This window comes from Drosophila willistoni, chromosome 3R, assembly GCF_018902025.1.
Source record: "Drosophila willistoni isolate 14030-0811.24 chromosome 3R, UCI_dwil_1.1, whole genome shotgun sequence".
NCBI classification, from domain to species: domain Eukaryota; kingdom Metazoa; phylum Arthropoda; class Insecta; order Diptera; family Drosophilidae; genus Drosophila; species Drosophila willistoni.
Window position 1 is genome coordinate 680,639 of NC_061086.1, and position 23,998 is coordinate 704,636.

The 23,998-nt window shown below is 37.9% G+C and overlaps 2 protein-coding genes across 4 annotated transcripts in view; one reads left to right on the plus strand and one right to left on the minus strand.

Moving 5' to 3' along the window:
* On the plus strand, nucleotides 1-17,582 carry LOC26530160 (LIM domain and actin-binding protein 1). 3 transcript variants are annotated; one of them, XM_047012498.1, is made up of 12 exons: nucleotides 1-34; nucleotides 677-715; nucleotides 8,431-8,751; nucleotides 14,771-14,863; nucleotides 14,989-15,134; nucleotides 15,188-15,354; nucleotides 15,413-16,138; nucleotides 16,204-16,340; nucleotides 16,480-16,974; nucleotides 17,057-17,202; nucleotides 17,259-17,340; nucleotides 17,397-17,582. In XM_047012498.1, exons 2-12 carry the CDS (start codon nucleotides 701-703, stop codon nucleotides 17,397-17,399), a joined length of 2,331 nt encoding a protein of 776 aa, XP_046868454.1. In that variant the 5' UTR covers nucleotides 1-34; nucleotides 677-700; the 3' UTR covers nucleotides 17,400-17,582. The 3 variants fall into 3 exon arrangements, with proteins under 3 accessions (XP_046868454.1, XP_023036459.1, XP_046868496.1); XM_023180691.2 differs by having other exon boundaries at nucleotides 2-34; nucleotides 14,771-14,821; XM_047012540.1 differs by lacking the exons at nucleotides 1-34; nucleotides 677-715; nucleotides 8,431-8,751 and adding an exon at nucleotides 14,164-14,202.
* LOC6651599 (phosphatidylinositol 5-phosphate 4-kinase type-2 beta) overlaps nucleotides 17,539-23,998 on the minus strand; it is a 13,113-nt gene continuing 6,653 nt past the window's right edge. The window contains exons 9-10 of the mRNA XM_002072515.4: nucleotides 17,765-17,829; nucleotides 17,539-17,696 (exon numbers count right to left, since the gene is read on the minus strand). Coding sequence (XP_002072551.1) covers nucleotides 17,580-17,696; nucleotides 17,765-17,829 — 182 coding nt within the window. The 3' untranslated portion in view covers nucleotides 17,539-17,579. The remainder of the gene's footprint in view (nucleotides 17,697-17,764; nucleotides 17,830-23,998) is intronic.

The window sequence follows — 23,998 nt, forward strand, 5'->3', positions numbered from 1 at the left end:
GATCCTCAGTAACGAAACAGCAGAACCACAATCGGTATAGTTTGATTCATCTCATTTCAATTTATTTAATACATACAGGCATAAATATGTACATTAGTTTGAAGTGAAATATGCACATTAATGAAGTTACTAAATAGCTTATATTAAAATCGAATTTACAGAGGCTCTATACGTCTTAAAATCTTAAGAGAAAAAAAAAATAGCTCTGAATGTGTTCAACTTAATAAAAACCAAAAATAGAATAGCGTCTCATCGCTGCAACGGGTAACACAGAAATTTACGTTCAATATTCGTGCGTGTGTGCATTTTCACTTACATATACACATGGTTTTTTCGTTGTTGTGAGTGTTCAGGTGGAGTAAGGTACCATAAATAAACGAATTCCGCATACTTGATCCCAATACATACTTTTGAAGAAAATATAACATATTCCCCGTTCAGATATTTTATTTTTCTTTATTTTGCGGAATATGAAGATTATTTTGCATGACATGTCGATCATATTGTGCTTTATAACTTGTCAGGAATTGTTATTTAATTTTATATTGACGTTACAACGGTATTTTAGAATGTGTTTTGTAACCACAAAATATGTACATACATATGTCTGTATGTATTGAATACTCACGTATTTATCTAAGTTTACAACATCCTTTTATACTAATTCCTAAATTAGCGCTGCTGTGCATTACAAATCTAAATGGAAACCAAAAAGGTAAGCAAACATTTTATTTTTCCTAAAATGTAGCTCATGAAATTATAGTTATGTACTAAGATAGGCGGTGCTGGAATTGCAGTGTTGATGATTGGAGTAGGCGCAAACTCAAATCGCCAGCATCAGCAAGAGACACGATCAACATATGACTCGTTCATATGACAAAATTATGCTGCGTTGCAGACTTTGGCTATCTCGCTTACTCTTACACTTACATTTTTAGCTATCGGATAACTTTGGCCTATATACAGTTGACCTAATGAGAAATGTTTGTACATATACTTTGGATATTTACATATACCAAGGTTAATTAGCCTCTCCTAAGCAATTAAACCAGTTAAATCTTTCTGCACTCTGTAGTTCTATCAGAAATTTTATTCTTCTATCTATAAAACACTGTACGACAATGCTTAGCGTAAACATTTTCAAGTTTTCCGCTCTGATTACAATCTTCTTTAACCCGTAATCAGATCACAGGCGTTTCTTTTAGTTCTAAAAAAAAGCTCGTAATTAGCTGTGGATAAATGTACATATTTTAAATGTTTGTTTTTTTATTCGCCGTTCGATATACGGCTGCACAAAGCCTAATGTACAATCTTCTAAACTGATGGATTGATTTGAACTTTAATGGCAATTAATAGACAATTCCTCAAAAATCCCTCGATATTTAATTCAATATTCTAAAATAAGAAAAATTATTTTGCGGTTTTTAAGGTTAATTTTCAATATTTGTTATTGATGGCAGATTTTAATCAATAAAGTTATCAATATTTACACGTATCTCAGCGTGGTTCCGAAGATGTGGCTTCGAAGAGACGCCAGTATGTTGAACAGGTCTTCATTTTGTCTAACACTAAAATTTATTAGTGTATCTGAACCATTTCCAGTTGTTGTTTTTACATTCCTGTGCTTTTTTGGATAGCTCCTTATTCCTAGTTTTAAGGCTTAATACTTTACATCGCACTATTTTGCACTTTTAACTATACCCATCTGATAGGTAAATATCGATTGCATATTTCATTTTTGTCAAACGCAATGGGAAAATTGTCTTTTGCGACGCTATCCGGGCAGAAGTCCCCCTGTGCGGCGGATGCAGAGGGCTCGGAAGAGTGCAAATGTAAGAGTAAGAAAGTGAGATATGAGATTAAGCAGGAGATGAGACTAAACAGGATTTTAAATACATTCGTTATTATAAATTTTAAATATTTATTTCATATAATATGCCGAAGTCGGCGAGACAACTTTCTAAGTTTAGAGAATGTTTATAATATAGTTAGTTATAAGTATATAAATTTTTATGAAAATCGCGTTACAGTTAATGATAAAAGTCACTGTTTTCGACCGGCCCTTCCTATGGTATGATATGATATAGTCAGACGATCTTCATAAAATTTGGCACAGTCATTACTTTTTATGGTAATAGCTCAGAAAATCACAAAGCTATTGAGAAAAGTCACTGCTCGTGACTTTGCTGTTCGTATGGCAGCTATATAATAATATTGTTGAGTTTATTACTGTGACGAATTTGATTTAAAGATCGGGTAACTATGTCATACAGCTCCCTTTGGAACGATCGGTGGAAACAGTGCCTTCAATCAATATCTTCGTTATTTCCTATGCTAAGATTGTGTTCTTTCGCAAATATTAGCCTTTTTAAAAAACAAAACGTTTTTCCACTTTGATTGGCTATAGGTAAGGAAAGAGATACCAAAAAAGTTGCAAGGGTATATAAACTTTGCCTCGTCAAAGTTAATGCTACATCAATTTTTTGGAAATTATTATTCGCTTGCAGAGGGTATTATAAAATTGGTCAGATGTTTGTAACGATGTTTTATGTTGGTCTGTCTGTCGGTAGGTGTGCGTTTTACTCAGCTGTCCTAAGAGCTATTGGGCTGAATTTTTTTTTTTTTGCTTTTTGTTATTTCGGGCAGATCAAGTATGAAAATCTTTAGGATCGGACCACTCTATCATATAGTTTTATACGAAAAGTAGGTGAAGCAGTAAGAGTATCCTATGAATGGTATCGCTCATGTGATATTATTGGATATAAAACCTCAGATCCCCCCATTTTAATCTGATGGGATAAATAGAACACAAGTTACAGTCAATAAAAATCAGCACTGCTTGCTGCCTACTACGTCATTGGTCGAAATGAACAGAGCTGCAGACCACAAACACACACACAGACGCAACTCTATGTAAACTTTATGTGTATGCGTGCCGTGGTTTGCTTAGGCAATGAGGGAAGAAGAAGAAGAAATTGTATTAAGAAGAGTAATAATTTGAATGTTTTGTTTGTGTATAAAAGAATTGAGTTGCAGAAAAATAATTTTGACGCGTAAAAATATTATTGACAAGGACTGCAAGGGTATATAGACTTCGGCATAGCCGAAGTTAGCTTCTTTAATATTTTTTGACCGACTAAAGTTTTACTGAAATGGATAGCTCTTGTAGGATTTCGTCTCGCCGACTTAGGTATACCATACACCAGTAAACCAAATATTTTATATTTATAATAACAAATGCATTTACGTATTTTAAAAAAATTCTGTTCACATGCTTTTTACAAGCATATCTTAGTATCTCGCTATCCCAAGCATTCGAGCACACTAGCGGCCCACCAGCCAACGGCCAACTCCGGCCTTATGAAAAAACGTTTATATGCATAACTGGACTGTTTTTTGTCCGATTTTAATCAAATTTGGTATTAAGATCAAGCGTGCCAAATTTGGTTGCATAGACGCGGCAAAATCTTTACACATACAAAATGTGTGCATTTACTAAGCAAATATACATACCTAATATGGTGTCTCAGATAGTAGTATTTGAGATAAACACTTTTTTATTGTCTAATATACTTTGAAGTCGGAAATAATCAATAAATCAATTTAAATAGAATCAATATCTTTCCGATATTTGGCACTTTTAAAATAACATCGCAAAGTTCAATTTTATTTAGAGTCAACTTATTGATAACTTCCTTTTTTTTTTGGCTTCTTGTTGCGTATTTTCAAAATACAGCCAAACATCTTTAAAATGAAGTAAGTAAGTCGTCTCGCCGACTTAGGTATACCATACACCAATAAAGCAAATATTTCAACTTTATTAAATAAATGCATTTTGACATGCTTTTTACAAGCATATCTTAGTATCTCGCTCACTCAATCATACGAGCACCCTAGCGCCCCCACCAGCCAACGGCCAACTCCGGCCTTATGGAAAAACGTTTATATGCATAACTTGACTGTTTTTTGTCTGATTTTGATCAAATTTGGTATTTTGATAGATATTAGTATTAAATTTAAGTGTGCCAAATTTGATTGCATAAGGTAAAAAAATACGGGAGATAATCAAGTTTTTCAAATCACGGGGGCGGAAAAGGGCGTGGCAAAATTTTTATACATACAAAATGTGTGCATTTACTAAGCGAATATACATACCAAATATGGTGTCTCTAGCTGGAATAGTTTTTGAGATAAACGCTTTTTTTAAATTGCGGGGGCGGAAAGGGGCGTGGCAAAAATTTGAAATAAACTTGATCACTCTACATACTACACGAGTCTACACACCAAATTTGGTGGCTCTAGCTCTTATAGTGTCCGAGATCTAGGTGTTCATACGGACAGACGGACGAACGGACAGACGGACGGACGGACAGACGGACGGACGGACAGACGGACATGGCTAGATCGACTCGGTTGTTGATCCTGATCAAGAATATATATACTTTGTGGGGTCGGAGATGCTTCCTTCTGCCTGTTACATACATTTTGGCGACTTTAATATACCATTTCACCCTATGGGTGTATGGTATAAAAATATGTTCTACAATATCTGAAACATTAATACTTATCATCTGATTCAAAAAAATAAATCTTGTGTTTAACTCGTATTCAGATTTTAGTTTAGTTGCGTGATGAAAAAGTTCAGTCGTTGTACATGTGTATATCGTAGTGTTTCCTATTACATTTGATAAAAATAAAAATGAAGTTAGTATAACCCAGAAATTAACGGATATGTTAAGTCGTCAATAAAAAGACAGAGCTCAGCTCTATACAGTCATAGGTATTTCAAAACTAGATAAGACCTTTTTCTAATATTTGAGGGATTTGATTCAAACTAGAGGACTTTAGTATTCTACATTTCTCGAATATTTTTGGTCCAAATCAACACCTATGTACTTATGAATATATTAATACTAGCAAACCCGGCGAACTGTCGTGTTACCTTTTAGCTAAACTAATTTATGCTTTGATGAACGTAATACAATAATACAAAACAATATTAATATAGATAGAAATAATCAAAACTGGGTTTTAGCGGGGCTTCAGGTCAATAAATCTTACTAATTTATTTGTAAGATTTTACATCATAGCGAAGTCTGCTAATGATAGAACTTGGTGGTTCTTGAAATAGCTATACAGGCAACCTGCTCACCTTTTGAGCTGCCTATGATTTAAAATCTTACAAATAAATTAGTAAGATTTATTGACATGAAGCCCCGATAAAACCCAGTTTTGATTAACTTCAATAAGGTCGAAATCTATACAAATAGAGAGAAATATACAAGTATTTTATTATGATGAATGATGATGAAGACATACAGAATGAGAATAAAAATTAACAAAAAAAAAAAAATTAAGTTTTCCAAACACATGTCAGAAAAAAATCATTGAAAACTATGCAGTTCATGTTGGGACTTCTTCGTTTTTTGATCAGGTGCAACACGTGTCGACACGTGAGCATGCTACGTACGATTGACCATGAGAAAAACACGCATTTTCTAGATTGAGGCCACAAATAGTCAAGGATTGGTCCTGTGATTTGTTGATCATCATGGCGAAGGCAAGACGAATCGGGAATTGAATTCGCTTAAACTCAAAGGGCATATCTGTTGGGATCATCAGAATCCTTGGAATAAGAACTTCCTCATCTTTAAATTTTACTTTGAGTATCGACACGTGAATCACATTGCTCATCAGCTTTCTTATCACAAAACGCGTTCCATTGCACAGTTTTGGTTGGTTTAAATTTCTAAGCATGATAACTACCGAGCCAACCTTCAGTTGTAAATTGTGCGGTGGTAAACCAGGCACATCCAAGGAGTTCAAAAATTCAGTTGGATAACCAGTGACTTCTTCTTCGTTTGTTTTACAGTCGATAGATTTGAATGAATTCAGAGTACCTACGATTTGATTTTGAATTATAAAATTGAGGTCATCTACATCATTATTTTTTGCCGCCAAAATTGCTCGCTCACTTAACCATTTAGTATTTTTGTGGTTAGCAATAATATCCGGAAATACTTTGTTGATAAGCTCATCTTTTGATGAGACGAAATTGCAAGAATTTGGAGGAAATGAAATCAAACCGCTCGATTCGTCAACAGCAACACGGTCACATTCAACAACTGCTTCGAGAAATCATCAGCAGATAGATCGTTCAACAATGCAACTCTCATATTTACAGACAGTTGAAGTTTGTTTACATATCGCCACAGACTTGATGCTTCGAGGCAGGAGTTTATTTTTCGTCGGCAGCAGTAGATCTTGGAATTACTGGTAATGTTTGTCGGAAATCGCCAGATAATAAAATCATTGAACCACCGAAACATCTCGAGTCATTGCGTAGAGCTTTTAATGTTCGGTCTAGTGCTTTCAATGCGCGTTTGTTGCCCGTATGATCATTTTTGATGCTACTAAAACTTTGGCCATTGCGGAGTGTTTCGAAATGTTACATGTCGGTTGTTCAGTAGTTTGAAGCTTTAATGGCAATTTTAACGCTGAGTGAGCCGTACGGCATCCGTCTAACAATGTGGCCGCTATTCCAAAAGAAGCAATTGCTACCGCAATTTCGGATCTCGCACGTACAGTGACCAAAATCAGTAACATAAGGAATGTCTTCCCAGTTCCACCGGGGGCATCCAAAAAAATAAGCCACCATTTCCATCATCAATTGCATTAATTAGTGTATCATAGACTTTCCTCTGCTACGGATTCAACAATGGTACATTCGTTTAAACTGATTCGATTAGTTCATGTGGATCATATTCACGTTCACGTTCTAATTATCTATTAAATGCATCATTCATTCCGCGATCTGGCGCTGGCATTCCTAACCTAACTAACAAACTTCGATCAAGAGCAAGGCCTGATTATGCATCTCCTGATTCGCCTCAATATCGGGATTTCTTCTTACATGTTTTCTTTGTATTTGTTCCACAGGTCACGTGAGTTCGATTGGAAGCATGCAGCATAAATTAATACCCTTCTTTGTTGAATACTAACGCGGCGCTCTTCTCGTATACTTTCTCCTTGTTCATCGGATAATTGACTCGCGATGCTAAGTAGCCTAATTACATTACGGCTCCGCTGGGAAAGATTAGATCTTCTAGGACGTGGCATAATGATTACTAAACACTGCACAAAACACGATATTCGAATTTCTATTATGTTACTACACAAAACACAATATTCGAATTTTTCCGTTAGTTTACACATGGTATATTGAAATTTTGCATGTAGGCTTGTATATACTGTAGGGGTTGTATATGTCGGATTCAGCTGGATCCAACCACTATATCATATAGCTCCCATACAAATGCCAAAGTCACGAACCAGGTAACCAAAGTACCAAATTTGGTGACTCCAGCTCTCATAGTCTTCGAGATCTATGGCTTGATCGGCTCGGTTGTTGCTCCTGATCAAGAATTGCAGTTCTGCAGGATCAGCAAAGCTGCAACAATATTTAATGCCAACTATGCTAAACTTCACACCACGCTACAGTTGGATAACCAGTGGCTTCTTCTTCGTTTGTTTTACAGTCGATAGATTTGAATGAATTCAGAGTACCTACGATTTGATTTTGAATTATAAAATTGAGGTCATCTACATCATTATTTTTTGCCGCCAAAATTGCTCGCTCACTTAACCATTTAGTATTTTTGTGGTTAGCAATGATATCCGGAAATACTTTGTTGATAAGCTCATCTTTTGATGAGACGAAATTGCAACAATATTTAATGCCAACTATGCTAAACTTCACACCACGCTACAGCCAACATTGCATGCGCGATTGCGACGTTGAACATAATCCGTTCAACATAATCACTGACACATCGATTATATGTCAGGGCTAGCTTAATATAAAAATGTTTTGTCATTTAGATTTTTAGTATGGATTTGACCAATAAACTGACAAGATCAAGGTTATTTCGCTGCTACTGTTTCGTACTGGGGGAATATATTGTTAACTTATATATATCTTATGTGTCGAAAACGTCTGATTCTGTGCGTTACAAACATCTCACAAATGTCATAATACCCTCTGCAAGGGTATAAAATATCTCTAATAGGAAAAAGCGCTATTTTTGAAAAAGCTTGTGTTAAAAATTGCATTTGGAAATATACATTGTTAAAAAAAATTTCAACATCTCCGTAATACATAAAGGAAACATTTTAAAAAAAAAAATGTTTGAATCTATGAAAAACTTGAAAGTGGTGTTAAATAGTACAATTATTTATTATACTTCTTTATGTGTTCGGAAAATGTAAAGTTTTGGAACAAAAAATACTTGTACATCTTAAATTGGGGGAAATGGATAAAATCAGAATTATAGTTGTACTAAAATCACATTTCGTGGCCACCACTATATATGTAGATAGTTATAGTTAAAGTTTGTTGGTAAATTTACAATTAATTATTTATTTTAATAGTTCAATACTGTGCTACAAGCTGAGGAGGAGCACCTCAAATCAATGTCGAAGTCAACAACAAAAGTAAAAAAAACTATCAAAAAGTCCTGCAAGAACCAGCAGAAACTGGACACTTCGGAGGTTGCCGATCTAAAACACGACTCCAATAAACTGTCATATACCATGGATGTCGAAAATTCCGATACTAAAACAAAGCTAAAGAACATGGAACTTGATATAGGTATAACTGATACTAATAATATTAATGCAAACGCCGAAACTAAAAGGATGAAGACGAAGAAGTTAAAAAAGTGTGAATATGACAATCAAAATATATCAGTGGTAAGTCAAAGGCCACCCGTTATACCGTTTAAGTTGAGTCGGCAGGCTAATTGGTTAAAAATGCCGGAACAACACAGTTTTCGGGTAAAGATATTATTAATACAAAAGACATTTAGAACCAACACAGCAAGAAGATGAGCAGTAAGATATTTGTGAGTCATCTCAGATTCCTTATGTCGGGGTTTTTCTGTGCACATACATATGGACTGCTTTTTAAAAAACAAAACAGAATGAATTTCGTTTGACAATGAACGGACCATCTACATACTTATCAATATATTAAATTCTTTTATTAAATTCTTTTTCAAAGAACCTCTCTGTTTCTTTTTCGGTGCTTACATATGTGTGTAAAGTTTATTATATTGATTATGTTTATTACCTAAAGTATTATAGACGATTCTGAGTGGTTAGGTTATATAAAAGACAACTGAGTACAATTTTGATTGATCTTCGCGACCACTTTTGACTGACAACTTTCGACTGACAACTGACGACTTTCAACTCTAAACTGCAACTGACGACTCTCGCTCCAATTCGCTCTCTCAATGCTCTTGTAGACGCTCTCCCAATTACCAGGGACGGGCATAACCATTCTGATGCGGACAACACCTTTTCACATTCGGACCGCCTGATCATCATCATCTGTCTCAGATGATTCCGGATCGTCATTGTCAACAACATACCTCCACAGCTTTAAATTGTCGGAGCTTGTGCTCGTCTGATTTGATCCTTCCACTTGGGCTGCTTTGCCTACATCATCGCGGCCGTTCCTCTTTATCTTAGTTACCACATAAGGTAACATAACACAACTGGCCAACTTCCGGCCTGCGACAAATTGGGTTCGCTTGATTGCGACGAGATCACCCATCAAGTACCCATGATCCTGCTTGCGTCCTGTGTCAAAGTTGCGTTTGTAAGTCATCTGTGCTTCTAGGATATTCTTCTTGGCTTCGTCACGCAAACTCTCTCGCTCAGCATTAAAGTTATTGATGAATTCTTCGTTGATTAGACATAATACTCGACCTCCTGCTTGTGCACACATTTTCGTTCCAAACATCAGCTCGAATGGCGAAAATTTTGTAGATGCGTGGGACATATTTGTACCATTTGTTTGACTCTTCTGCAGACAGCTTCGATATGACGGCCAGTATGGGTCGATTCACGCGTTCTATTGGCCCGTTGCCTCGAGCAACTCCAGTGGTTGTAACGATGTGTTCGACTTTATTCTCGGCGACAAATTCTGCAAGTGCGTTCGACAAAAAGGCAGAACCTCGGTCACTTATAATACGTTTCGGGAAACCAAATTTGTGAGACCAATCTATCAGCTTTTTTATGACGTCATCGTGGCCTGTTGACTTCGTGGTAAAGAGCCACACAAATTTCGCAAATCCGTCTACCATGGCAAGGATATATTTGTACGACTTAGACGTGGCATCCATCGGCCCCAAATGGTCGATATGCAGAGTGTGCAACGGGGTGTCACCTTTGTCAATCAAATGCATCTGACCTTCTTGCTTGCCAAGTTTTTTGCTGTGAATTATACAACGGATACAATTATCAATAAAATTAGACACCTTACGCTCTAAATGAGGGATCCAATACTGCTGACAAATCGAATGCATTGTCTTGCGGGTAGCAAAATGGCCAATTTCGTGCGCTTCTCGAATTATTTCATTATCCATATGTTTTGGTATCACGATTAAATCATATCCATCTATTGCTTTGTACAGTACACCGCCTTTGATCTTGTAATTCTCGTACGACTGTTGATTGAGAATAGTTACCACAGGCTTAATGTGGTTATCAATACTTTGCGCCTTTTCGATGCGTGCCGATACCTCCGTTGATATATTATAAATTGATTGTGGATAGCGGCTCAGATGATCCACGTGCTGCATACTTTTTCCTGGTTTGTGAATAATATCGCAGGTAAAGTCTTGCAAATACAGCACATACGATGTCACTTCTCTTGGTACGTCTTCATTCTTTGTCGTCTGCTTGAGCACTGAACAGTCCGTCACTAATTTAAAGTGAATCCCAATCAGGTAGTGGCGGAACTTTCGTAGAGCCAGATACATAGCTTTGGCTTCTAATATGTAGCTGTAACGTTGAGCTTTGGATTCGGTCGTTTTTTTAATCCATAAATACACCGGGTAGAGTTTATTGTTAAAACTTTGGAGTAGCATCGCTCCAAAACCATGCTTTGATGCGTCTCTGTGCAACTCGGTGGGACCATCTCTCGAGTATAGATGCAACAGTGGTTTGCTCGTTAGCAACTCCTTGAACTTCTGTAAATATTGTAGTTTAGGTGCACCTATATGAAATTTGACATCCTTTCGAAGTAAATTTGTTAATGGTCTTGCGATTTGAGAGTAATCTTTAATGAATTTTCGGAAAAATCCGGTAAGTCCAAGAAAAGACTGAACTGCTCTAACATTTTTGGGCGTGCGAAATCGATTGACGGCATCCGTTTTTTCTTTGCCTGGCCAAATCTTCCCACCGCAAACGATGTGTTCGAGTTAATTCTTGACTGTAAGAAACTGCATTTTTTCCATTTGATTTTCCACTTATACTGTGCAGCCAATTGCAGAACCTTCTGTGTCTTCTCTAAGCAGTCATCAGCGGAATGGGCATACACGATTATATCGTCCATGTACAACTATGCAGTTATAATGCTATAACGGGTGTTTTTTTAAGCGTTTGGTTTTTCACGTTGGCAACACTGACATACCGCATGATGTTCATGACAGCTGTAAAAGTGAAAAATGCTCAGTTTAGTTTGGCATTTCATCATGGAAAGACTTACGCCCGAACAACGTTTACAAATCATTGAAATTTATTATCAAAATTCGTGTTCTGTGAAAAATGTGTTTCGCAAATTACCTACCTATTGAAAGATGAGTTCGGTGAACAATTAATCTCTCGTTTTGGACCCGTCAGTTGGCCACCGAGGTCATTTGACATTACACCACTGGATTATTTTTTGTGGGGATATGTAAAGTCATTGGTTTACCAGGACAAACCAGCGTCAATTGGTGCATTGGAAGACAATATCGTGTTATTGGCGAAATTCCCTTAGACATGCTGCAAAAAGTGGTGCAAAATTGGACCTTCCGTGTTGATCACTTGAAACGCAGTCGCGGCCAACATTTACATGAAGTCATTTTTAAAAAGTAGTTGGCAGAGATTGTTTTATCATCTCAAATAAAAATTTAACAATAATATTCACATTTTGTGTGTTTCATTTCAATTTTAAAAACCAAACGCTTAAAAAAACACCCGTTATTATCGTTGATTAAATTTTGAAAGACATAATTGACAAATCTTATAAATACGGCAGGTGAATTTTGAAATCCAAACGGCGTCTTATTGAATTCGAAAAGACTCTCTTTTGTTACAAATGCTGTTAGGTACTTACTGGACTCCTCCACCGGCACGTGGAAAAAACCATTTTCCAAATCCAGAACTGAAAAGAATGTGGCTGCTTGAAGTTTTTCTAGAACTTCTTCTATCAATGGGACCGGAAAGCGGTCAGACAGGGTCATACTGTTGAGTTTTCGATAATCAATGCAAATCCTTGGTGTACCATCTTTCTTTTGAACAACAACTACCCGACAAGTCACACACGATGTTGATTTTCGTACTATGCCTTGGGTCAGCCATTCGTCAACTTGATTTTTGACTGCTTCTGCCTCGCAGGCAAACAATCTGGATGACAACTGGTGAAATGACTTCATTGTTGTAGCATCCGGAATAATTTGAAGTTTGACTGGGCATTCCATCTGGGTTTGTTTCGGCTGCTCTTCTATGCATTCTATTAATTCGCGAACTGCTTTTTGATAGATTGTTGGTGCTTCATATACACTGGCGACCTCAAAGACGTTGTATGAGCCTGCAATGCGCTCCTTATTTTAGTCTCCAACGGCATCGCCCTTCGAAAACGTGTATTCCCCCTCGGCGAATGTGACGGTCAACCTTTCAACGAAGTCGAATCCAATTAAGGCATTGCACTCAACTGCCTCATCAGGCACAATGATAAATTTCTGAGTTGTATGCAGATCGTCAACAACAACATCGGCAACAAAGGCGCCTGTCGGTTTTGTTTCTTTTTTGCCCAGACCAGTCAACGTAGATTCGTTCCTATGCACTTCGACTGTTTCGCAGTGCTTTCCGAGAAGATTGACACATCCGATCCTGTGTCTACAAGCAAGTCAAGCAAAACACCATTTACGGACATCTTTTTAACTCGTCGACGATTAACTATATTGCGGACTTTAAAATCTCCACGAGTATCCTTTTTATCGTTTCCACCATTAAGAGGGCAATTCCTAGCAAAATGTCCGTTCTCATTGCACTTAAAACATTTTGTTTCGCCCAAGCAATCTTTTATTTTGTGTTCAGCTGATCCGCATTTAAAACAAAACTGCCTTTTGGGAAGCTGCGTCTTTGCTACATTCGTTGTGGTTTTAAAAACACTCCTTGGATCGTTCTTGGCCAGTTTATCCACGATTTCATAGGCTTCCTTTAGCTCCTTAAAGGTTTTACATGCATATAGACCAACTTTGAATTCGTTCTTAAGAAACAGATTGTCTACGATGTATCGCAAAACAGCTGACTCTTCTACATCCCCATCAGAGGCGATCATTCTCATAGTGAGAATATACTCTTGAATCGACTCCTGTTTAGGCTTTTTCCGTTCTCTCAACAGTTGGTGGACTTCAGCGCTATTTAATTCACACTCAAATTCATCGATTAGACAGCTTTTCAAATTGGCATAATGGTTAACACTTACTGAGTCCAAAAACAGTTTGGCAGCACCTTTCATCTTGCCTCTCGCCTGTGCGTACACTTGCTTTTCGTTGAGCTCAAATGCATCTGCATTGTACTCGAAAACTTCAAACCATTTTCTTGGGCCAGTTCCATTAAATTTTCCAACAATGTTTTCAAGGCAATTCGATGCCATATGGACTTGGCTTTCTCGCTGCTTGTCGACTTGTATTTTAAGCGTCAGCAATTGCATCATCTGTTGCAAATGACTTTGCATTTCCACGGCGTTAGCCATCGCTTGTTCCGTTTCCACTGTTTCAATTTTGTTTATTAGGTCAAGTGCTGTTTCGGTCGCTGCTTCTGTTCTTCACTACTTTGCTCACTGTTCCGATCACTGTTTCGGGCACTGTTTCTGTCTGTCTCTCTCTTTCCTCTTTCGGGTTCTGATGCCGAATTTTTGGCGGCACTGATGATGCTTTGTCTGCTGATATTGGCGCCACAGCCACTGCGTTTCGCGCCTTTTTCGGCGAATTCGATTTTTGAGATGGTGTGCGTGGCGTCATTAAACACTTTGTATGTATACTGCTGGTTCAACTTTGTCCACTTTTTGGTCTCTTTTTTTTTTTTTCTTTTCACGCACGTATTAGTATACATAACTGGATGGAACTGGACGAGTACCTAAATGTAAAGTTTAATAGCCTAATCCAACTCAGAATGGGACGAGCTCCCAAATGTAAAGTTTATTATATTGATTATGTTTATTAACTAAAGTATTATAGACGATTCTGAGTGGTTAGGTTATATTAAAGGCAACTGAGAACAACTTTAATTGAGCTTCGCGACGACTTTCGACTGACAACTGTCGACTTTCAACTCTCAACTGCAACTGACGACTCTCGCTCCAATTCGGTCTCTAACCATTCTGATGCGGACAACACCTCTTCACATGTATGCGTATATTCAACTGTCCACTGTGCAAAACTGAAGATAATTTAAAGATTAAACAGGATTAAAGATTAATTAAAAGAATTAAGATTATTACGACAAACGGCATATGAACTCCTCATTTGACAGATCTTTAAGACACTTTGTATGGCCTATTGTTTTTTGCCCCTGATTCCATACTTTTATAACTGAGAGACCATGATTGAAAAGAATTACACAAATACTAACCAATTTGATTATACTATGTATATCCTTATAAACTGAATTTAACCAAATCAATCCACTTATAAAAACTTTTATATTACAGAAAAGCAGTTTTAGCAAATTTGATGCCTTGCAAAAGCGTAATTTGATCCATGTACGTTCTAGTGATTCTAGTAAAGCACAAAAAGTTTTCAGTGTAAGCAATTCATTTGTTAACCCAACCATATTATTTGCATCCTCGTAACACTTTTAAGTCAATTCGACAACCCCAAAATATATTGCATCTTTTTTTATACTTTTTGAAAACAATTATCTTGGCAGAACTCGGATACTGAGAAGCGGTCAAATTGCCGCCAGTGCGACAAACCTGTGTACAAGATGGAGGAAGTTGTCATACAATTCAAGGGGGACAAAGATATTTATCACAAGACGTGCCTTCGGTGCAAGGACTGTTCGAAGCAAATTAAGTATGCACAACGCATAAAAAATGAACTTGTTAATCTATCTCTAAGATTTTCAGATTTGACAACTATCAAAGTCACGAAGGAAATCTTTATTGCAACATACACTTTAAGTTGCTGTTTGCTCCCAAAATTGTACAAGACGAAAAGGAGACTAAGCCCCGCAAAGCCGAGCTAATTATTAGAGAGAGCCAGCCTGTGGAGTTGCCACCAGACGTGGCCAGAGGTAATTTTCATTCACTATTTTTCATTCAATGCTGTTATCCCCAAATTGTAATTAACAGCTTCGGACAAACCGGATCTGGGACTTGAGGAACTACAACAATTAAATGTCCGGTCTAGGTTTCAAGTATTCGAGAAAGATTTGACCAAAAGCCAGGAGTCACTTCCTGAACGACATACTTCTACTGCAAAGCGAAATTCGTCTATTTTATTAAAACTCGCAAAGCTACAAAAGCAAGGACTACAAAGCTGTATTGATGGTGGTGCCAATGAGGTAGATGAATATGGCCAAATTGATGACACCGATGACTACAAAGGTGATGTAGATCACAATAATGGAGACAATGACGAGAGCATAGAAGAGAATGATGATGATGATAACGACAATGATTTAGCGCTTGTACGCTCCAGGAGACAAACTAAGAGGGAAATACCTGTGGGACTTGGCGAAGCCATGAATGATATAAGATCTAAATTCGAGCAGGGGCATATTATGTCTAAAGAAGAGCGTCGGGAGGAAAGGAAACAGGAAATACAAAATATACGATCTCGCCTCTTCATGGGTAAACAAGCGAAAATTAAAGAGATGTATCAACAAGCAGTTGCCGAATCTGAACAGAATATTACGTCCATCGGCAAGCAGGCAGATGTAGAAATTGGAGACGCAGCCCGCCAAATCAAAGAAAGATTCGAGAAAGGCGAGATGTTTGGAAAAAGTAAGGCATCTCAATCTTTGGAAACTGTTGGCAACAGTAATTTGTTGGAAGATGCTGATGTCTTTGAGTCCGGCAAGTATAGCTTACTTAATTGCCATTGATCATGTTTCTCATGTAATTTTTTTTGTATTTGGCAGCTATAACTAAAAAGTCGCGAAGCATTTTTATGGAACTAGACGCTAACGCTGTGCCCCACTCTGGACATAAAGGTGGTGCTCAAGAGGGACAGATAATTCGATCAGCCTCTAAGTTAGATGCACGTAGCAGTCAAGAAGTAAATTTCAGTAGTTTTATTTAACTATTTTCCGTTCGTTTGCGACGTAAATCGGCCGTACATGAAGTTTTTAGCAACTATGCTAATAGCTAAGTTAGTATATTAATATATTGCTCTTTTTATGATTTAAATTATTTAGCTTGCTGAAGGCAACGTGGTAAAATGTGACGCAAAGCCAGAAGATATAAAAATTGCAACGGCTGAATTAAGTGAAAAGTTCAAGTTCTTTGAAACTTATCGTCCAAACGAAGTAGAAAGACGGCAATTTCGTATAACACCTCCACGGGAAGGAGTAGTCAAAATGCCGACTCCAGATTCCGATCAGGATGACCAATTGAATCCGGAATCGAAACACGCTTCCCAATTTGCAGACAATATTCTTCAGAAAACTCAAACCACTTCCACCATGTTAAACAAATTTCGCGAAATGGAGAAATGTACTAAATCAAGCCATGGCCTTAAAGGACTAAAGCCATTGAAATGCTTTACTCCGCCGCCCGATGATCGACGATATAGTGAAAGATCGGATAGTGAAGAGGAGGGGGATAGTGAGGAGAATGAATCCAGTAATAGTTCCGATGGGGAAAGCGACATTGGAAAGAATTTCGGTGAAAATGATGATTCGCTTAAGGAAGTAAGACTTAAACTAAAAATAGGACTAGCTTTTAAATTAGTACCAACCGCTAAAATTTTATATACATGCTTAAATTAAATAGGCCCAGATGGCAACTCGAGCTAAGCAATTGCGTGCAAAATTCGAGAAGTGGCAAGCCAACGAAATCGAACGGGAACTAAATGGAAACCACGTGGATGTTTATTCACAACAAGTATCGGACGATTCGACCATAGAGAGTGCTAAAACGTAATAAACATATTACCCTTCAAACACACGTTTTGTAAAGCATGCACTATTTCTAGAATACGGGATCGATTTGAAAACATGAAGAACTTTGATAGTGGATTACAAACTACCCCGCGCCATCAAGTGAACCGTTTTGTGGTAAGAATCGCGGAGCAATATCTTACAACATATTATAACAATTCTATAAATTTTAGTAATCGCCTGGACACTTTTTATGTTTTTCTCATACTAATTAACCGTGCTCAAACGATGGAGAATCAGTAAGATTAACGTTTCGGCAAAACTTAGATTTCAACGTGCAAGAAAAGAAAAGGAAACTAAAAACTAATTTATACATACATTTAACAATTTTAATGTGGCAAATACAATTTCGTATCTTATTCTATAGCTTTATCCATAAATTCCAGGAATCTTTTGGCATATTGTTCGGGATCACATGTCGATATTCCGTCCACATTACTTCCATATTTCACCGTCTTTGCTGCTTTAGCCGCCTGGAAAAAAAAAAATTTATGTTGTTTTATAATGGCAACTATCTGCTTAAAAATGAGATTTCATATACCTGCTTTTTGACCCCATATTGAGTCAGGACATCTATTATTGCTATGAAATAGATCTCTCGTTTCTCTGCAATTTAATAAATTTAAACAAATCATAGAGTTGGCAAGGGTTAATTATATTGAAATATATGTGATTAAGTTTTAAATGTATAAAGTATCTGCCTTATTTCTAGAAAAAAAATCAATATTTCAACTGTACTGATAATAAGACAACCCGACAAAAATGAGCAGAACTCTAGAAACAAACACCAAATTTTAATGCATTATGCATATTTAACCAAATGTTTCTGGTTTAGAATACATCATGAACCTAGAAGTTCAATAATTGGGGTTTTGTCTGGAATAGAAGCTATGTACATATAAGTGATTTTGATCCACAATATTAACACTATCCCAATCAAATATTGCACCCCAATATTTCCTTTTACAATCTATCAACATGCCAAATTAAAAATCGAGTTCAAACGATCTTTACTATGTAAACCAAAAAAGCGCGATGAAAAACGTAAGTTGTCGCGACGATTTCGCTATTAATATTACAAAGTTTCAAAAAGAAAAATGGCAAAAAAATTTAGAAAATAATTTTAGCCATCACAGAAGCCATTGCTTTTAAAAAGATAGTCTGCTTGGTATACACGTAATTTCATTCATGGTAATACGTTTATAAATTTTAAGAAACAAGAAATGTTTTGCTAAAATTGCATCAGTATTACCAGAAGGGTTTCATAACAGACCGATATATTTTATGAACGATAAGGCCCCACTGTTCTTAATATCAGAAAATATATTATATACGGTAGTTTCACAGTAATCTTTAGAGATTTGAAATGTTGGTGTCAACCACATATTCATTAAAAGCAGAATGGATTGCCGAAGTCACCTATTTTGCTAGTTGTCATATGAAAACATTCGGTTAAAGTTTACTTTGATTACTCGGTCCTAAAACAGCTTAAACTAAATGTTCCAGCATGGTGGCTTTTTCGTAAAAAAAAAAAGTTTTTAAATATAAAAAAAAAACAATTTTCAGCGATTGTTTTCATGCAATTCGAATTAGAAATAATTAAAGTTGGTTTTTTGTTTTATATAGTACTAGCTGAACCGGTAGACGTTGTTCTGCTCTTACCAAATCATGTCTTAAATGAATAGCTAAGATATTAAACAAAATTTAGGTTATTCCTTTAAATCGGTGAAGCCCTATATTCACCTTCGGTCTGCCTATAAGAAGTTGAAATTGTGAGTCTATTTTTAAATCCCCTTGAACACACATGTAAAATATTAACAACCATTTAGAAGTCGTCCAGTAACATAGACAATGGAATTATAGCTTTGGGCAATATTAGCGAGTGTGGCACAATGCAGCGATTGTCAACATCGACATTTTTTAAAGTAGATTGTTCATTATCGACAACTGATCGCCGACGATACACGGGACATCCAGAATTTTCCGTGGGTTAACATATCAACAAACAAACAATTGCTTGGAACTTTTGCTGTCGCCAATAAAGGGCGAATTTTAGTTGAAAACTCTGCAACGTCTACGCTTTTGTAAAAAAAACTGCACATCAAATGCGTTCGGTCTGTAAGTCGGCAATCAAATCATTCACATACACATTCGATGATCTTCGAAAAGTCACTGTAGATAATGAATATAATTATCTCACGGAAATTTCAAATACACCTAGACCCCGCTTTGCGTCGTTTCGCTTTGCGTTTTTTCGAAGTTGCGTCGCTGCTTTATTAGTACTAATTTTCACTGTGCGTCGTTAAATTCTCGTTGTTGCGTTGTTTTGAGTTCGAGTGTTTAACTTTTTTTTTCTTAATCAGCCATTGTGGCAACGCCAATATCAACTTTTATTGCCTTTGAATTTTTGGCAGTTTTACGTTTTTCAACATTGACATCTAGCTTACCTACTTCTGTTTATAATTGCGTCTTGCTATCAAAACTCGGGGAAGGTTTAGTAGAAATGTTCGTAGAACAGTGTTTAACCTCCAAACAAATTTCAAAACCGATGGGTCTGATTGACGAAGCAATGGAGAATTTTTATAAAAAACGATCCTGACAATGACAGAAGTTTTAAGGTATCCCAAACATCAACTGCTACCAAGAAATTTATTTAAATTTACAAAAAAAAGCTATTCACCAAACTCTGGACAAATTTTTGGTGAACGAAGCCACTAAAAACTCATAAAGATAAAATAAAATGGAATAAAATGGAATAAATGGAAGCAATTTTTTTTTTAAATGAATGAATGCAATAACATTTTTGTTTTTAAATGTTTACTTTGTTCAATTTTTCTTTCTAAAAATTTGTATTTTCATAGCCCGGGAACCTATCTTTGATCTTTTCATGGTTGCCTATAGAAAATCATAATTCACTTTGCGTCGTTTCAGTTTGCGTCGTGTTTTTTTGGAACGTATCCCCAACGCAAAGCGAGGTCTAGGTGTATGTTATATTCGATTCCTTTGTGTAAAAATACATGGCCGACCTTAAACCGGCAGAAGTTGCAACTCTGCAGAAACACTTGATATTGTGAGTGACAATGCAAATTCGAGAGGTATCCAGCGACTATATCATAAGCCTCCCATATAAAGAATCGGTCGAAAACAGCGACTTTTATTAATAACTGGTAATGATTATGCTAAATTTCATAGACGATTTTATATAAACAGACGATGAAATGGCATGCTTCAGTCTAAGATTGTGGGCCATTTTACGAAAATTACAAATTTTAGATAAAACGTTTTTTCTCTTTTCCGGTAATAGGTAGGGTAAGAGTAAAAAAAAAAACTTTGCAAGGGTATACAATCTTCGGCGCGGCAAAAGTTAACCCCGACTCAGTATTAATATTCGGTTAATTTGTTTCGTTCTAAAGATGGAACATGAAGTAAACGCGATCTGATTGTTTCCGTGGAATGTAGAACATTCATTAATCCTTTCAATTCAACTGCCGCCGTGTGCAGACGTGTTTTTTTAATGCACTCCGCAAAAATTGAGTGTAAAAAAAAAAAAAGTCTGCGTTTGCAAAAAGTTGTGTAGGGCTCTCAGTCGCCTCAGAGACGCCTATTTACAATCATATTGCTATTAGATTGCTCTAATAGCAATAAATACTAAGTTGCAACAACAAAGTGCGTAATTTTTACAAAAGGCATGTCCACCAATTCGGGCCCAAGCTCTACCGATCCCCACCAACAACAGCTACAAGAACTAATTGTACAACAACAACGTGAGCGTCGACTCTCGGTCCAACGCAACAACGCGTACTTTTCGGTGGTGTCGCCGACCCCACCGTATGCTAACGTAAGCAATAACACCGAAAGTGCCAGCCACTCAGCAATTAACAGCAACTTACCGTGGAGAGAGCAGTGTGCTTCTCCATCAATATCGATAACTGGGTCACCGATTGCACCAACCAGCACCGTCAGCTCGTTGACAGCAACCAGCACCGTCAGCTCGTTGACAGCAACTACTGCAACGTCTGCCAAAGTATTGACCTGCCTCAAGCCGTCAACGACAAGTCGCCCAGAGTCAGCCACAATAGTAAACCCAACGACTTCTGTCCAAACTGGAATGGACAGATATATTAAAATAACTAAGCGGAAGCTAAGCCCGCAAAAGAAAAAAAGTGGCAATACGCCGAAAATAACCAAACCAAATGAACGAGTAGCACCCCTTAGCGGGAATCGTTTTAAAATTCTTGCCGATCAGCAAGACGATCAAGCCGGCGCTGTAGATAAAGTTAAATCGGCTAGACCACCCCCTTTATACATCCGTGGAGCCAACTGCAGCGCCCTGATTTCGAAGCTAGTAGAAACAGTAGGGGCAAATAACTTTGTTGTAACCCCTCTCAATAGAGGTAACATTAAAGAAATTAAATGTCAGGCCCAAACTGAGGACAATTTCCGCATCATCGAAAAGTACCTCCGTAATGCTAACATCAACTTCTATACCTACCAACTAAAAAGCAGTAAAGGGCTCCAGGTTGTGTTAAAGGGGATTGAGCCATCGGTCCCTACTCAAGAAATAGCAGACGCGTTGGTCGAAAAAGGGTTTGCGGTCAACGGACTTAACAACATCATCAACAGGAACAAAGTCGCACAGCCGCTCTTTAAAATCGAGCTCCAACCAGATGCAAAGCGGTCGAAGCCAAATGAAGTGCACCCGATCTACAACCTACAGCTTCTATTGCACAGAAGAATCACCGTAGAGGAGCCCCATAAGAGACGCCAACCACCGCAGTGTAAAAACTGCCAGGAATACAACCACACCTCTAACAATTGCAATCTTAGGTCAGTGTGTGTTGGCTGCGGCGAACATCATGAAGATGGAATTTGCACCAAGGACAGAAACAACGTCGCACTAAGACTATGCAGCAACTGTGGAGGGAACCACACGGCCAACTACAGAGGATGTCCTGTCTTTAAGGATCTTAAATCACACCTAAACGGGCGGAAACCCCCAGCTGGACCAAAAATCATCTTCAACGCCTCCAAAACTACACCGGAGGTCTTCTTCGCCAAGGCTGCTAGATCATCCAACATGACTGCTACAACCAGTCCTAGTGTATCCTTCGCTAGTGTGCTCCGAACTGGACAGACGGAGCCCGCGAAAGAGACCCCGTCACTCCGCCATCTACAGAATCCGCAACCTAGCGCACCAGAGCTTGGCCAGCAAACTCCAAGTGGTTTAGAGGCCCTATTGATCTCACTCAATCAAAACATGACCACTTTTATGACGTTCATGCAAAACTGTATGCACGAACTGATGCGGAATCAAAACCTGCTTATCCAGAAGCTTATCGAGAATAAATAATGGCTTCCCTACGTCTATGTCTTTGGAATGCTAACGGCATCTCCAAGCACAAAAATGAACTGCAACTATTCCTAGACTCAAGTGAAATCGACGTTTTGCTGATTTCGGAAACACATTTAACATCAAAAAATAATTTTCAAATACCAAAATATACCTTCTACGCAACAAACCATCCAGACGGAAAAGCTCATGGCGGGACCGGTATCCTAATCAAAAACCGTATAAAACACTCGTTCCTCAACAGATTTGAAACACAGCACCTACAAGCAACTGCTATAACCGTCCAAACCAGCTGCGGCAACACTACATTGGTCGCCCTGTACTGCCCACCACGCTTCTCAATCTCTGAAAAGGAATTTACCGATTTCTTTAACACACTCGGAGATCGCTTCATTGCAGCAGGGGACTATAACGCCAAACATACGCACTGGGGATCTCGCCTGGTAAATCCTAAAGGAAAGCAGTTATACAACACAATAGTCAACCCTCTCAATAAGATGGATTGCGTCTCACCGGGTAGGCCTACTTATTGGCCCACAGATCCACAGAAAGTGCCTGACTTGATTGATTTCGCAGTAACCAAGAGGATTCCACGTAATCGGATCACTGCGGAAACACTGCTAGATTTAACTTCCGATCACTCTCCAGTGCTATTCACATTATTAACAAGACCTCAAGTACTTGATCGCCCATATAGGCTTACAAACAACAAAACAAATTGGCTTAAATTTAAAATGTACATGAGTGCCCACATTGACTGTTCGCCGAAACTGGATGCTGCAGAGGACATTGATATGTGCGTCTCTGCACTTGAGTCGATGATGGGAGCTGCAGCAAGAGTATCTACTCCACATGCCTCTTCTTACACCAAACCTGTTGACAGGCCTACGAACCGGCGGATAGAACAATTAGTAACGGAAAAACGACGTCTAAGAAGAGAATGGCAGATTACTCGATCACCAGCAGCAAAACTTCGCCTAAGGCAAGCTCATCGCAACCTCTCCAAGGCGTTAAGACAAGAGGAAAGCTGGGCTCAAAGGAAATACATAGAAAAGCTCAGTCCAACCAGCACTAAACATCCTCTGTGGAAAGCCCACCCAACTTTAAGCGCTCCTACAGAGACAATTTCACCGATAAGGAGTCCAACCGGTGGATGGGCCCGCAGTGACGAAGAGAGGGCATCCGTATTTGCCACACATCTTAAAATGGTTTTCCAGCCAAATCCAACATCAAACTCATCTGTACTTCCCCCTTCGAACACATTAACGGATAGTGAGTACTCGGAACTCCAATCGGACGAGATCACTGCAGTTATTAAAAACCACATAAAGCCGAAAAAAGCCCCTGGCCATGACCTAATCACACCGAAAATGATCCTAGAACTCCCTATCATTGCAATACAATATATCTGCAAACTGTTCAACG

What these genes read in the sequence shown, in the direction of transcription:
- LOC26530160 (XM_047012498.1), top strand. An exon ending in ACAATCAAAATATATCAGTG is followed by an intron (nt 8,752 to 14,770) that starts GTAAGTCAAAGG and finishes TTTATATTACAG; the next exon opens with AAAAGCAGTTTTAGCAAATT. An exon ending in ATGATGATTCGCTTAAGGAA is followed by an intron (nt 16,975 to 17,056) that starts GTAAGACTTAAA and finishes TAAATTAAATAG; the next exon opens with GCCCAGATGGCAACTCGAGC.